We start from the raw sequence: 13,776 nt of genomic DNA, 5'->3' as shown, positions 1-13,776 counted from the left end.
GTTGTGAACGGAGAGTTGATATAACAAAGATAGTATTATTTTTACCACATTTCCAAGCTTAATATTTTAAATATTTAAAAATTGTATAATTATCACTAAATAGGCCGCTGTGTATGTGCAAATCTACAAAGAAATTCTATTAAACAAGATACAGATGTTTAATTGAAGTATACCTCCAGGCTTACCGACGTAATCAGACGTAAATTCAGTGTAAAGAAATTTCTTGCCGTCACCTCGATACACTGCAGCTGCAGTTGTGTAGAGAATTGTTGTAGGAATATGCGATAAGCGCACATGGACTGTGTGGAACTCACAATAATTATGCGGGCTAGCAAGCTTGCGATCAAGCGATCCTGAATGTATGCAAATGAGAGAGCTGAATGAAGAAAATATGGAGTTTCCTTTGCTAACTCACCAATTGCTTGCAATTATGGCACAAATAGCAGAGATGCCAGATGGTAATTGTCATGGGCAACAGCCACCAAAAGCACGCCACATAATAATTGCGACGTTCGAGATAACCCTCCCAGCTGAGTAGCGCCAAGTATAGCGTACAGCCATAGTCCAACATGTAACTGAAAATGATGCTGAAGAGCGACCAGCCGGCAAACTCATTGAGCAGCTCAAATGCTTTGTAAATCAAATCATAGATTTGCTTAATTGCCCGAAGATACTCGAGACTTTGTAATCTTTCATAGTTAATATCCAACAACTGTTGGCTAGGCGCCGTACGGTATGCAACCAGCTGTTGCAATTTCAAGCAAAGACACTCCAAGTAATGACGCAACACACGCACATAGATCAGCAGCTGTATTAAGCGTAAACGCATCGCTACCGCGAACCAAATGGAATACCAAAAGTAACCGATATATTGCAGCTTAATGAAATTATACACAAATATCAGCACACACATGATGGAGAGCCAAAGCATAAATCTTAACAGCTGCCGCACATTTGACGTAAACCAACTCAATCTGATATCCTGTCTGAGTCGCAGACGCAATGAGAACTCGATTTCGTGCAGTAGACGCAAGAATGTCTCATGCTGCTGTTGACGCCAGATGCCTTCGGCCGTCATGAGCATAGTCGAGAGCGCTTGCGAGCTAAAGAACATTGTTGCCACGGTCCAGCTGAGCATGGTGCCCGGTACTGGTTTGCGCGACGACAGACCGTTCACGTAGAGCCCACAGAGCCAGGGCAGTAATGCGAAGAGGTAGAGTTTCTTCAAACGCTGCAGTGAGAACTTAAAACCGTTCCGCGGTAGCGCTGCGTAGAGACTTGTTGCCTGTGCTGAGTTGTTGCTGGTGTCTGGCGTTGGGCTCATATAGAAGCCAAAGACGAGCGAGTAGCGTAGCCAAGCGCGAATTTGCTGTTCCATTTTGCGTGACTTAGTGATGGAATACTAAATAAAAGTTTAGCTCCAGCTTAGTGAAGTTGGTAGATACCTTGCAATGAGTCGTCGACATCAAGATAATGATTACAGTGACAGCTGTAGTGCAGACGTGCACATTGGAAGTGCATATTTGCAGACGGTTGTTGTTGGTTCGATTGATTAAACATTTTAAATCAATCAACTGACGCTCTTATTCGTACACGTGTACTTAAAGCAGACGATAATAACGGTAGATGTGTTTGCATGTGATCTAAGGATTATTAGTTAATTGATTGAATCTTTCAATTTTACAACAACGCAGCTTGTAATGTTTCTTCTGATATTCAAAAAAGATTTAAAAACCCTATAACCAGTAGTATCAGTAGTTTGTTCCACACAGTATAACTCACAGAATACAGACTTCGAAGCATTCAATTTTTAACCAATCTGCCTAATGAATTTCCAAGCCCCTGCTAAGCAGATCATTGTTCTCTCCTACACACAGCTCGGAGTTACACACTCATAGGTATGAGTTCAGAAGAGAAGCTACCAGTAACTGCCTTGACTAAAGAGTGACCAAATGCTTCCTTCTTAATTGTGATATGAAAGGTTTCCAATTTTGAGGTTAGTCGATATGACCTATAAGGCCTTTTAGATCCACCGTAAGAAGATTATATTTATCTTTGAATTTTTTCGAAGAGAAAAAAGAGACAGGTTGAGTGTGAAATATCGTGTGAATGCAAATATAAATTAATTAAAAGTACTAGGGTGGTTCCAAAATATTATAATAGTTGTAACTCTTCTTCTTGTTAACTGCTAATACTTACAATTTTTTGGTTTCAGAGAATATTCAAATTTCAAAATTAAAAAAATAAAATATTCTAAAAATATTATTGCTTTAAAAACATTTAATTTTGACAATAGGATATGCCCCCTTTGATGGGACATTTAGCATTTTTACTGTTCAGACTTCAACATGAAGCCTAATATATGCCGATTTCTATGCGATTGAGTTACTCATACGCCTAGGTGTTCCATTCGTATTTAATTTCATAATATTTATAATAAATTTGAAGTAGCGTAGCAGTGTTGGTGATGTGAAGCTTAAATCACAAATTCTGCTATATTGTATGTATGTGATTGGCGTTGCAACCGTTTAGCCGGTTATAGCCGAATCGACGATAGTGCGCCACCTCTCTCTCTCCTTCGCAGTTCGGCGCCAGTTGGAGATCCCAAGTTTAACCAGGTCGCTCTCCACCTGGTCCCTCCAACGGAGTGGAGGCCTTCCCCTTCCTCGGCTTCCTCCGGCGGGTACTGCATCGAACACTTTCAGGGCTGGAGTGTTTTCGTCCATTCGGACAACATGACCTAGCCAGCGTAGCCGCTGTCTTTTTATTCGCTGAACTATGTCAATGTCGTCGTATAACTCGTACAGCTCATCCTTCCATCGTCTGCGGTATTCGCCGTTGCCAATGTTCTGAGGACCATAAATCTTGCGCAAAATTTTCCTCTCGAAAACTCCTAGTGTCGTCTCATCTGATGTTGACATCGTCCAAGCTTCTGCACCGTAGAGCAGGACGGGAATGATAAGCGACTTGTAGAGCTTGATTTTGGTTCGTCGAGAGAGGACTTTATTGTTCAATTGCCTACTCAGTCCAAAGTAGCACCTGTTGGTAAGAGTTATTCTGCGCTGGATTTCGAGGCTGACATTGTTCGTGTTGTTGATGCTGGTTCCCAGGTATACGAAATTATCTACGACCTCGAAGTTATGACTGTCAACAGTGACGTGGGAGCCAAGACGCGAATGCGCCGACTGTTTGCTTGATGACAGGAGATATTTCGTCTTGTCCTCATTCACCTCCAGACCCATTCGCTTCGCCTCCTTATCCATGCGGGAAAAAGCAGAACAAACGGCGCGGTTGTTGCTTCCGATGATATCAATATCATCGGCGTACGCCAGGAGCTGTACACTCTTGTAGAAGATTGTACCTTCTCGGTTTAGCTCTGCAGCTCTTTTATTTTTTTCCTGCATCAGGTTAAAGAAGTCGCACGATAGTGAGTCACCTTGTCTGAAACCTCGTTTGGTATCGAACGGCTCGGAGAGGTCCTTCCCAATCATGACGGAGCTTTTGGTGTTGCTCAACGTCAACTTACACAGCCGTATTAGTTTTGCGGGGATACCAAATTCAGACATCGCGGCGTAAAGGCAGCTCCTTTTCGTGCTGTCGAAAGCAGCTTTAAAATCGACAAAAAGGTGGTGTTTGTCGATCCTCTTTTCACTAGTCTTTCACATAGTACGCTCGATAGAACCTTGTATGCGATATTTAGGAGGCTGATCCCACGGTAATTGGCGCAGATTGTGGGATCTCCCTTTTTATGGATTGGGCAGAGCACACTGAGATTCCAATCGTCAGGCATGCTTTCTTCCGACCATATTCTGCAAAGAAGCTGATGCATGCACCTTATCAGTTCTTCGCCGCCGTATTTGAATAGTTCTGCCGGTAGTCTATCGGCCCCCGCTGCTTTGTTGTTCTTCAAGCGGTAATTGCTATTCGAATTTCTTCATGGTCGGGTAATGGAACATCTGTTCCATCGTCATCGATTAGGGGATCGGGTTCGCCATCTCCTGGTGTTGTACTCTCACTGCCATTCAGCAGGTCGGAGAAGTGTTCCCTCCATAATCCCAGTATGCCCTGGACATCGGTTACCAGACTACCACCTTGGTCTCTACATGAGGATGCTCCGGTCTTGAAACCTTCGTTAAGTCGCTTCATTTTTTCATAAAATTTTCGAGCATTACCTCTGTCTGCCAGCTTCTCAATCTCTTCGTACTCACGCATTTCGGCTTCTTTCTTTTTTTGTCTGCAGATGCGTCTCGCTTCCCTCTTCAGCTCTCGGTATCTATCCCATCCCGCACGTGTTGTGGTCGTTTGCAACGTTGCGAGGTAGGCAGTCTGTTTTCTCTCCGCTGCGAGACGGCACTCCTCATCGTACCAGCTTGTTTTTTGTCGTTGCCGAAAACCAATTGTTCGTCCGAGTCTATATTAGGTCCTCGGAGCGTACGTACGTCTAAAACACAGGAGACATGTCTTCCGTCTATCACAACGTGATCGATTTTATTCCGCGTGTTTCGATCAGGAGACAGCCAAGTAGATGTATTTTCTTATGCTGGAATCTGGTACTACAGACGACCATATTTCGGGCCCCAGCGAAGTCGATCAGCCTCAGGCCGTTTGGCGATGTTTCGTCATGGAGGCTGACTTTTCCGACTGTTGTGCCAAAGACACCTTCTTTACCCACCCTGGCATTAAAATCGCCAAGAACGACTTTTACATCGTGGCGGGGGCAGCGCTCATAGGTGCGTTCTAGGCGCTCATAGAAAGCATATTGGTCACATCGTCCTTCTCTTCCGTTGGGGCGTGGGCGCAAATCAGGCTTTCGTAGATTTTTCATACTTCGTTTTTATGTGGTGGGTCCCAAGCCCTACGCACAACCGCATAAGCGGGCTTCGCCTTCTCACTTTAGCTCGCCTTCAAACGGATGTCTGTTGGCTACCCAGAGGATACTTGGTCTAAAACCGGAAGTCGTGAGCTGCTTGAACCATGTGGAGAAGAATCGTTTCTGGCCACTCCCAAGTGAATGACAATCAAAAACTTTCCTCACTTGCGTGAACTTCTACACATGATCCCATCCTCCATTCTGCTATATTAAACAAAAAAATATGTGAATTATACCGTTTCATCTATCATTTACCGGCAGTATATAAGGCAAAAGAGGGTTTCTCAATAAAAATTTCAATTGAGTAATTAATTTGGCTGTCTAAAAACGCTATATTTATTCATATTTTTTTCATATTTATTTATATCTTTACAGAAAGCAATCAATGTGTTTTCTACTCAGAAGTTCACAAATTGTCTTATTATCACCAGATAGGCAGTAATTGCAATGGAAATCTGAAATAATACAAATAATTATTATATAATTCTTGTCCCTACTAACAATAAAGTCTACACGTAGACTTACCGACATGAGTAACGGCATATCTAAAATGAAAATCTCCTTAGCAGACACCTCAATAGGTTGCAGTTGCAGTTGCATACTGAATTGTTGCAGCAACAGACGATAACCTTGCATGGATCTTGAAGAACTGCTAACGATTATTTTACTTATTAAATATGCGAGTGAGCGATCCTAAAATACGCAATATAATATATTTGACATTTAGAGAGATTTTGATTTTGTTAATGCTACTCATCCTAAGGGTAGGCAACACTTACATTCTAACTTATATATTATTCGTTAGTCAAAGACTCACCAACTGCTTGCAAGCATCACTCAATCGGCAAATATGCCACACCATGGCAATCATGGGACAAAGCCACCATATGCCCGCTATATAATAGTACCGACGCCTCAGAATACCTTCCAAACTCAATAGCGTCCAATATATATTGCAACTGATGTCCAGCATATAGCAAGTTATAATGCTGCACAGCGACCAGCCGGCGAATGCATTCACTAATTGAAACGCCTCATAGAGCAACGCGTAGATTTCCTTAACCGCCTGCAAATACTCGAGCGTTAACAGCTTTGAAGAATCATAATCCAGCATGCGACTGTCGGGCGCCGTGTGGTATGCTAAGATTTGACGTAATTGCTGCGAAAGGCAGCACATATAATGCTGCAGCACACGCAGGTAAATCAGCAATTGTATAATGCGTGCACGCATAGTGAACGAAAACCACAAGCCATACCAAAAGAAGCCGATATATTGTAGCCAGCATGTGGTTAACATATAGAGTAAGAAGCCAATTAGCGAAGTCGCCAGCAAATAGTATAAGTGACGTCGCAAACTAAACACAAATTGCTGCTGATTGATGGGTTGCCACAGGCGCAGCTTGAAGGCGAACTCAATGCGTTGGAGCAGCAGCAGAAAGGCTTCGTGTTCTTGCTGTTTCCACAGCGTCTCAACGATGATGAGCACATTCGTGATGGCCTGTGCGGTGAAGAGTATGGTCGCCACCAACCAGGTGAGCATGGCATTGGGAACGCGTCGACGCCAGTATAAGCCATTTAAGTAGACCGCAGTTATCCAAAGTAGTAAGACATAATTGTAGCAGCGTTGTAGACGATAGATGAGCGTTTTTAATTTGTGATGAAATGCGCCTCTTTGTTTCGTGCGCGCTCTGAATAATCCGGTGGTTTGCTGGTTCTGGACGTTATGCGCGTTTTGCGTTTGAATGCCTAGAATTGAAGCGTAGCGAAACCAAACATGCAGCTGTCGCTCCATTACACGTTTAAATTAGCTAGAGCCCTAGCTGGATATTGCATGCTAAACCATTGATAGACTTACAAGTCAGTGTTAATTGATTAATTTTCCAATCAGTGATTGTGTCATAGTTAGGGTTAGATAGCAAACAATAGATTGAACAGTTACGAATAGGAAATGAAAATGTAGAACAAATGAAAACAATTTAAAATAAATTAATTTACTACACACCTATAATAATTACAGAATTATGTGTAGTACAATTATTCTATATATCTAGACGAAATTGTTTTTCATTTCACTTTCAAAGATATTCTTTATATTTTTGATACGAAATAAGTTTAGGTTGTTGCGAAATCATATTACATATCGAAAAAGTGATGACCTTTTAGTGTGTAGTGTAAATTAGTAAATTTATTTTCTTGATCCTATAACTTTTGCATTGACTGAGCAAATTAAAATATATCGTAAGAGAGTGAAAAAGTTCGTCCTGCATATTAATTACAGTTCTTTTGAATTAAAAGTTGTGAATGAAGGTAATGAATTCGAGTTTAGTTTACCGCCGAGTGAGCTTAGTGAGCTTATAAAAAGGCTCCTTGTCTTATTCGTAAATTTCTAGCATGTGGTTCCTCGTAGCAACTACTTAATCTGAGTAATTCAAACAAGAGAGAAAGGTTGCTTGACAATGTGATTGAAAATATGTAGTTTAAGTTGATGTTTATTCTATGATTTAGGTCACATCATCGCTGTGGCACATTCCAAATGAAGTAACTTAGATTGTATTATAAATAACATTTCTGGCTTAGAGATTTGCCTTTTCACATTTATTGATATAATTTCTGTCTATTTTGTAGCGATTTCTTCAAAACTGTAGAAGTATTACCAAATGCAAGGCCATGGCGGTGCAAATCTAGGAATTAAATTTAATTTTTAGTATTTTTAGGTAATTTTGTAGCATACATACAGGCGCACCGACATCAAGAAGCCGAAATCCAGTGTAAAGAACGTTCGCGCTGTTACCTCGATACGCTGCAGCTGCAATTGCATGGTGAACTGGTGCAAAACTAATTGATATGGACGCGTTACTCTTTTCGTGCTCAAGGATATAAGTTGGCTTAACAATTGAGCCACAATACCACCCTATAAGTATACTAGATTTCAGTTTCATTGCATGTAATACACAAATATGTGTATACCATTTGTCTGCAATTATCACACAGATAACACAGATCGAAAACCAATGCGGTGACGGGAATAAGCCACAAGAGATCACGCAAGTAATAATAGGGACGGTCCTGAGAATTGTCAAATCTTTGTAGGAGCCAGTAGTAATTCGAGCTCAGATCCAGTACATATGTAAAAATAATACCGTAGAGTGACCAACCAGCAAAGTCATTCAGCAAAGTGAAGGTCTCGTAGAGCATCATATAAGTCTCTTTGATGGCCCGTAGTTGCCGCAGTGTACCGAGCTGACCATAATCAAAGTCCAACAAGCGGAACTGCGGTGTCATACGATAGGCCACCAGCTGTTGCAATAGCTCACACAAACCGCTTAGGTAGTGCCGTAAAATGCGCAGATAGACGAGCAGCTGTAGGGTGCGCACACGTATGCTGCATATGAACCACAGACCATGCCAGAAGTAACCACTATATTCCATTAATGCCAAAGAGGACAGCATGAAAGGCAAAATGCCGAGCGCAGATAATGCCAGGTGATATTTTAGCGAACGTTTTATTTGCCTCAGCAGCATCATGCTCGGAACGCGCCATTTAAGTCGCAACCACAATGACTCCTCAATCGTCTGCAACATCTTCAAGAAGTCAGCGTGTTGTTGTTGCTTATACATCGCTTCCATTAAAATCAAAGCGTTCGTGACGAAACGTGAAACGAAAAGTATAGTTGCTACTACCCAGTTGAGCTCAAATCCCGCCGGGTACGTGAACCAATGGATGCTGCAGACGAACACAGCGCAACTGCCGACGGACAGCAGTGAAAAGTAGCCGCGTTGTAGCCAGTAAGCGCGTGCATCCCTGTCTTCGTCGCGATCCGTGCACTTTGTGGCGTTCAAGTAGATGCCAAAGAATAAGCAAATGCGCAACCAAGCTTGCAAATGTTTCTCCATTACGCTATGGTTGTGTCGCTGCGGTGACTTCGTGTGAATGGTGAACCAGAATAATAAGTGAGTGGTTGTGTAATTTATGAGGTGTGACAGTCGAATTGATGACCTCTTGCATTATTGATTGGCATGAGATAATGACACATCAATTAAAGTGGATTAAATTTCAAAGCAGCGTTCCTGATGGAGACGTTGATGTCAAAGGGTTTGGCTAAACGAAATAACTCCTTGAAACTTGTAAGGTGGCGCTATGTTAGGGTGAAACCGAATATTGAAAACTTTCGTTTAGCAGCTTGTTAAAACGTGGAGGAGAGTCAAAAGGTCAAGGTTTTCTTAGTTTAAATGTACTTTAGAGTAGGGTTGCTACTTCCCGAAAAACAAAAGCTGAAGTAAATTGTACATAAAGTATGGCATAGCAAAATATTTCAAAAGAGTTACAAACTTTCTAGAAAAAAATTTAAATTTCAATTATTCGAGAGGAAATAAATCGAAAAAAGTAAATTGTTCAAGAAATTTAACATCGGTCAACTTAATACAAATTGTCAGTGAAATATTAAACCTCTTACGGAAAGTGTTTGGGAAAGCTTTAGTTAACACATTCTTTTAACAGGGTGCCGTCTGTGGATGATAAAATTATTCTTAATTTCATATATATTTTAGGAGTTTAAAATCTGCAGTAGAATCACCAAATTCGTCACGACTACTGTGCAAATCTATTGATGAGAATAAAATAAATTTAGATAGGTCAGTAAACTTAGAAATATTGAAGTCTTACCGCTATATGAAAACGCATTTCGAGTGTGAACAAATTTTGAGCCGACACTTCAATACGTTGTATTTGTAATTGTGCAGCAAATTGATATAAAAATAGCCGTTGTGGTCTTTGAGAGCGATTTGTCGACCTTCTTCTTCTTCTTTACTGGCGTAGACACCGTTTATAGCCGAGTCCAAAACAGCGCGCCACGCATCTCTCCTTTTGACAGTTTGGCGATAATTGGTAATACCAAGTGAAGACAGGTCCTTCTCCACCTGGTCCTTCCATCGGAGTGGAGGTCTTCCTCTTCCTCGGCTTCCACCAGCGGGTACTGCATCGAAAACTTTCAGAGCCAATGTTTAAGGGACCATAAATCTTCTCATCGGATGTTGACATCGTCCACGCTTCTCCACCATAAATTAGGACGGAAATGATAAGGGAATTCTAGAGTTTAGTTTTTGTTCGTCGAGAGAGGACTTTACTTTTCAATTGCCTACTCAGTCCATAGCAGCATCTGTTGGCAAGAGTGATTCTGCGTTGGATTTCAAGGTGGACATTATTCTCAGCGTTGATGCTGGTGCCTAGGTATACGAAATTATCTACAACTTCAAAGTTATGACTGTCAACAGTGACGTGGGAGCCAAGACACGAGTGCGCTGACTGTTTGTTTGATGACAGGAGATATTTCGTCTTGTACTAATTCACCACCAGACCCATTCGCTTCGCTTCCTATCTAGGCGGGAAAAAGCAGAACTAACGGCGCGGGTGTTGTTTCCAATGATATCATCGGCTTACGACAGTAGCTGTACACTCTTATAAAAAATTGTACCTTCTCTGTTTAGCTCTACGGCTCGAACTATTGTTTCCAGCATCTACTTAAAGAAGCCACACGATAGCGAGTCACCTTGTCTGAAACCTCGTTTGGTATCGAAGGGCTCGAAGAGGTCCTTCCCGATCCTGACGGAGCTTTTGATGTTGCTCAACGTAAGCTTACACAGCGGTATTAGTTTTCCGGAGATACCAAATTCAGAAATCGCGGAATAAAGGTAGCTCCTTTTCGTGCTGTCGAAAGAAGCTTTAAAGTCGACAAATAGATGGTGTGTGTCGATCCTCTTTTCACGGGTCTTCTCCAAGATTTGGCGCATGGTGAATATGTGGCCCATGATGGACTTTTCAGGTCTAAAGCCACACTGATAAGGTCCAATCAGTTTGTTGACGGTGGGCTTTAGTCTTTCACACAATACGCTCGATAGAACCTTATAAGCAATTTTTTTATTGTTTATTTTACATTGCAACTAGTTCTAAAATATTTACAAAAGAAAAACTAACAAGCAACTTGAGTATGATATAAATTATTACAAAATTACAAAAATACTCTGAGAGTATTGGCTAATTTAAAAGATCGGTGAGTTTTACGCGTTTGAGTCGTCTTGGTGGTCCATCTCTAGATGTTAACATGACTACTTCTTCGTTACAATGCTTTAGCAACCTGGCTTCATGTGTTGCTGCAATTTTTAATATTTCAGCGTTAACTGAGTTTACGTTTAGATCACGCTCTATATCAGCACATCTACAATACCAAGGCGCTTTGGCAATAAGCCTTAGTATTTTATTTTGGAATTGTTGGATGACTTTCTTATTATTTGCGTTAGTACATCCCCAGAGTTGTGCAGCATAGCACCATATCGGTCTGAGTACTTGTTTATAGATAAGCAATGTTAAAGACGCTTATCCCACGATAGTTGGATAGAAGTGTTCCCTCCACAAACTCAGTATACTCTGGTCATCAACAATTAGATCACCTCTGGGGGTCCTACAGGAGTGTGCTCCGGTCTTAAAACCTTCAGTTAGTCGCCGGATCTTTTCGTAAAATTTTCGAGCATTACCCCTGTCGGCCAGCTTGTCAAGCTCTTCATACTCACGCATTTCGGCCTCTTTCTTTTTTTGTCAGCAATTGCGTCTCGCTTTCCTCTTCAGCTCTCGGTATCTTTCCCATCCCGCTCGTGTTGCGGTCGATCGCAACATTGCGAGGAATGCAATCTATTTTCTGTCCACTGCGAGACGACAATCCTCATCATACCAGTAGTTTTTTTGAATTTTCCGAAAGCCAATGGTTTCGGTTGCAGCTATACGTAAAGAGTTTGATTTGCCATCCCACAGTTCCCTTATACCGAGATGCTGATGAATGCTCTCAGAGAGTAGGAGTGCAAGTCGAGTAGAAAATCGTTCAGCTGTCGGATGTGATTGCAGCTTCTCGATTTCGAACCTTCCTTGTGTTTGTTGACGTGTGCGCTTTCCTACACAGAGGCTACAAGATACACTAGCTGCTACAAGATAGTGGTCCGAGTCGATGTTGGGACCACGAAGCGTACGCACATCAAAAACACTGGAGACATGTCGTCCATCTATCACAACATGATCGATCTGTTTGCGAGTGATTCGATCGAGAGTCAGCCAAGTAGCTTGATGGATCCTCTTTAACCACCCTAGCGTTGAAATCGGTAAGTACGATTTTGACATCGTGGCGGGGGCAGCGTATCTTTGATCACTTCGTCCTTCTCTTCCGCCGGGGCGTTCACCACCGTTCATCTACCGGACTGAATGCCAGGACTCGAAGACGTAGTCTCTCCCACCACGAATCCCACACTGATTTTGCGCTCCTTCATATGTATGGCCGCTGTAGTAGATGTCACAAGGACCCACCTTCTTCCGTCCTTGTCCCGTCCATAGCATTTCTTGGATTACGGTTATGTCAGATATTACTCTTACGAGGACATCAACCAGCTGGGCAGGGGCACCTTCCCAATTAAGGGTCCGGACATTCCAGGTGCATGCCCTTAAATCATGGTCCTTAATACGTTTGCTGTGGTCGTCCTCAAAATTGGGGTTCCATATCCGAGGCTGTTGCTTCCTATTCATTGGTTATTCGTTTTTATGTGGTGGGTCCCAAACCCTACGCACAACTGCAGAAGCGGGATTCGCCTTCTCACTTTAGCTCGCCTCGGATGTCTGTAAGCTACCCAGAGGATACTTGGTCTAAGACCGGAAGTCGTGAGCTGCTTGAGCCACATGCAAAGGAATCTTGCCTGGCCACACCTAAGTTAATGGCAGTCCGAAACTTTCCTCACTTACGTGAACTTCGACATATGACTCCATCCTCCCATTGTCGACCTAATAACTATTAATTTACACAACAATTTAGATACAGAGCGCGCCTAGTAAAATGTGGAGACTTATACTGATGCGTTTTATATACACAATATATATAGTTTTAGTTTACACGCACCAGTTATCATACAGTAGCATCACATACCAGAGTATTGTCGCATCAGCACAAAAACGCTCGCATTTTTATAATTACGCCGCCGAACGAAACCATCCATACTCAGCAGCATCCAGTAGAGCGTACAAATGGCGTCCAACGACCAGCCGGCGAAGTCATTGAGCAGCTGAAATTCCTTGTGCAGCAGCTCATAGGTCTCCTTGATGCGCTTGAGCGTGTGCAAACGCGCGCAGTCTACATCCAAAATATCACGGCGCAGCGTTACGCGTGTCGCCACAATACTGCGTCTTATTGCAGGAAGTGCCGCAAGATGTACAAATAGACTATGAGCTGTATGACTCGTATGCGTATTATAACGATCAACCACAAGCCATGCCAGAAGTAGTCCACATAGCACAACCACATGGTGGACAAGGCGAAAAGCGCGAAACCGAGTAGCGATATCACCAATAATAAGCGATGAGCCGTCGCAGATTGTTAAAGAGTTCGGCGCGCTGGACGTCATGCTGCAACCGCAAGCGAAGTGCCACTTCTATCTGATCGAGCAATTGCAGAAAGTGATCATGTTGCGGCTGCTTGCGCCATGCTTCAAGCACCATGAGCAACACTGTTAGAACATGCAGGCTGTAGAGTAGGGTCGCCGCCACTCAAGAGATACCCGGCATCGCGCGTCCAAAGACAACTACCAACACAAGTGTTAGCAGACAAAGGTAAAACCGTTGCCACAGCTGTGTGCTCCATGCTGCCGCGCGACATCATCAACATGCGCACCCGATATGACGCCTCTTTGAGTCAAAAGCAAAATGTCCGCTGTTGCGGATGATGATGTGTGTTGCGGTGTCGGTCGCCGGTATCTTCATAAGCACCTACGAATCACGAAGTATGTGCAGTAGTGCAACAATTCTCGCAGCTGCTTTTCCATCGCACGTTTGTAGCGTTTCTTTCTAGTGGAAATTTAGCGCTTCAGTTGTGGCGTGCTCA

At 42.7% G+C, this 13,776-nt stretch overlaps 1 protein-coding gene across 1 annotated transcript; it reads right to left on the bottom strand.

Annotated features, from left to right (window-relative positions):
- Positions 1-66: 66 nt before the first annotated feature.
- On the bottom strand, positions 67-1,378 carry LOC128922314 (uncharacterized). The gene is made up of 3 exons (XM_054232354.1): positions 416-1,378; positions 186-353; positions 67-123 (listed from the first exon to the last, which is right to left on the bottom strand). The coding sequence occupies exons 1-3, from the start codon at positions 1,376-1,378 to the stop codon at positions 67-69; spliced, it is 1,188 nt and encodes a 395-aa protein (XP_054088329.1).
- Positions 1,379-13,776: the final 12,398 nt, after the last annotated feature.

Source organism: Zeugodacus cucurbitae, chromosome 5 (genome assembly GCF_028554725.1).
Source record: "Zeugodacus cucurbitae isolate PBARC_wt_2022May chromosome 5, idZeuCucr1.2, whole genome shotgun sequence".
In the NCBI taxonomy this organism is placed as follows: Eukaryota; Metazoa; Arthropoda; class Insecta; order Diptera; family Tephritidae; genus Zeugodacus; species Zeugodacus cucurbitae.
This window is presented reverse-complemented; position numbering and strand designations above follow the sequence as displayed.

What these genes read in the sequence shown, in the direction of transcription:
- LOC128922314 (XM_054232354.1), bottom strand. Translation starts at nt 1,378, where the DNA reads ATGGAACAGCAAATTCGCGCTTGGCTACGCTACTCGCTCGTCTTTGGC. An exon ending in GCCATAATTGCAAGCAATTG is followed by an intron (nt 354 to 415) that starts GTGAGTTAGCAA and finishes GCATACATTCAG; the next exon opens with GATCGCTTGATCGCAAGCTT. An exon ending in ATTTACGTCTGATTACGTCG is followed by an intron (nt 124 to 185) that starts GTAAGCCTGGAG and finishes ATTTCTTTGTAG; the next exon opens with ATTTGCACATACACAGCGGC.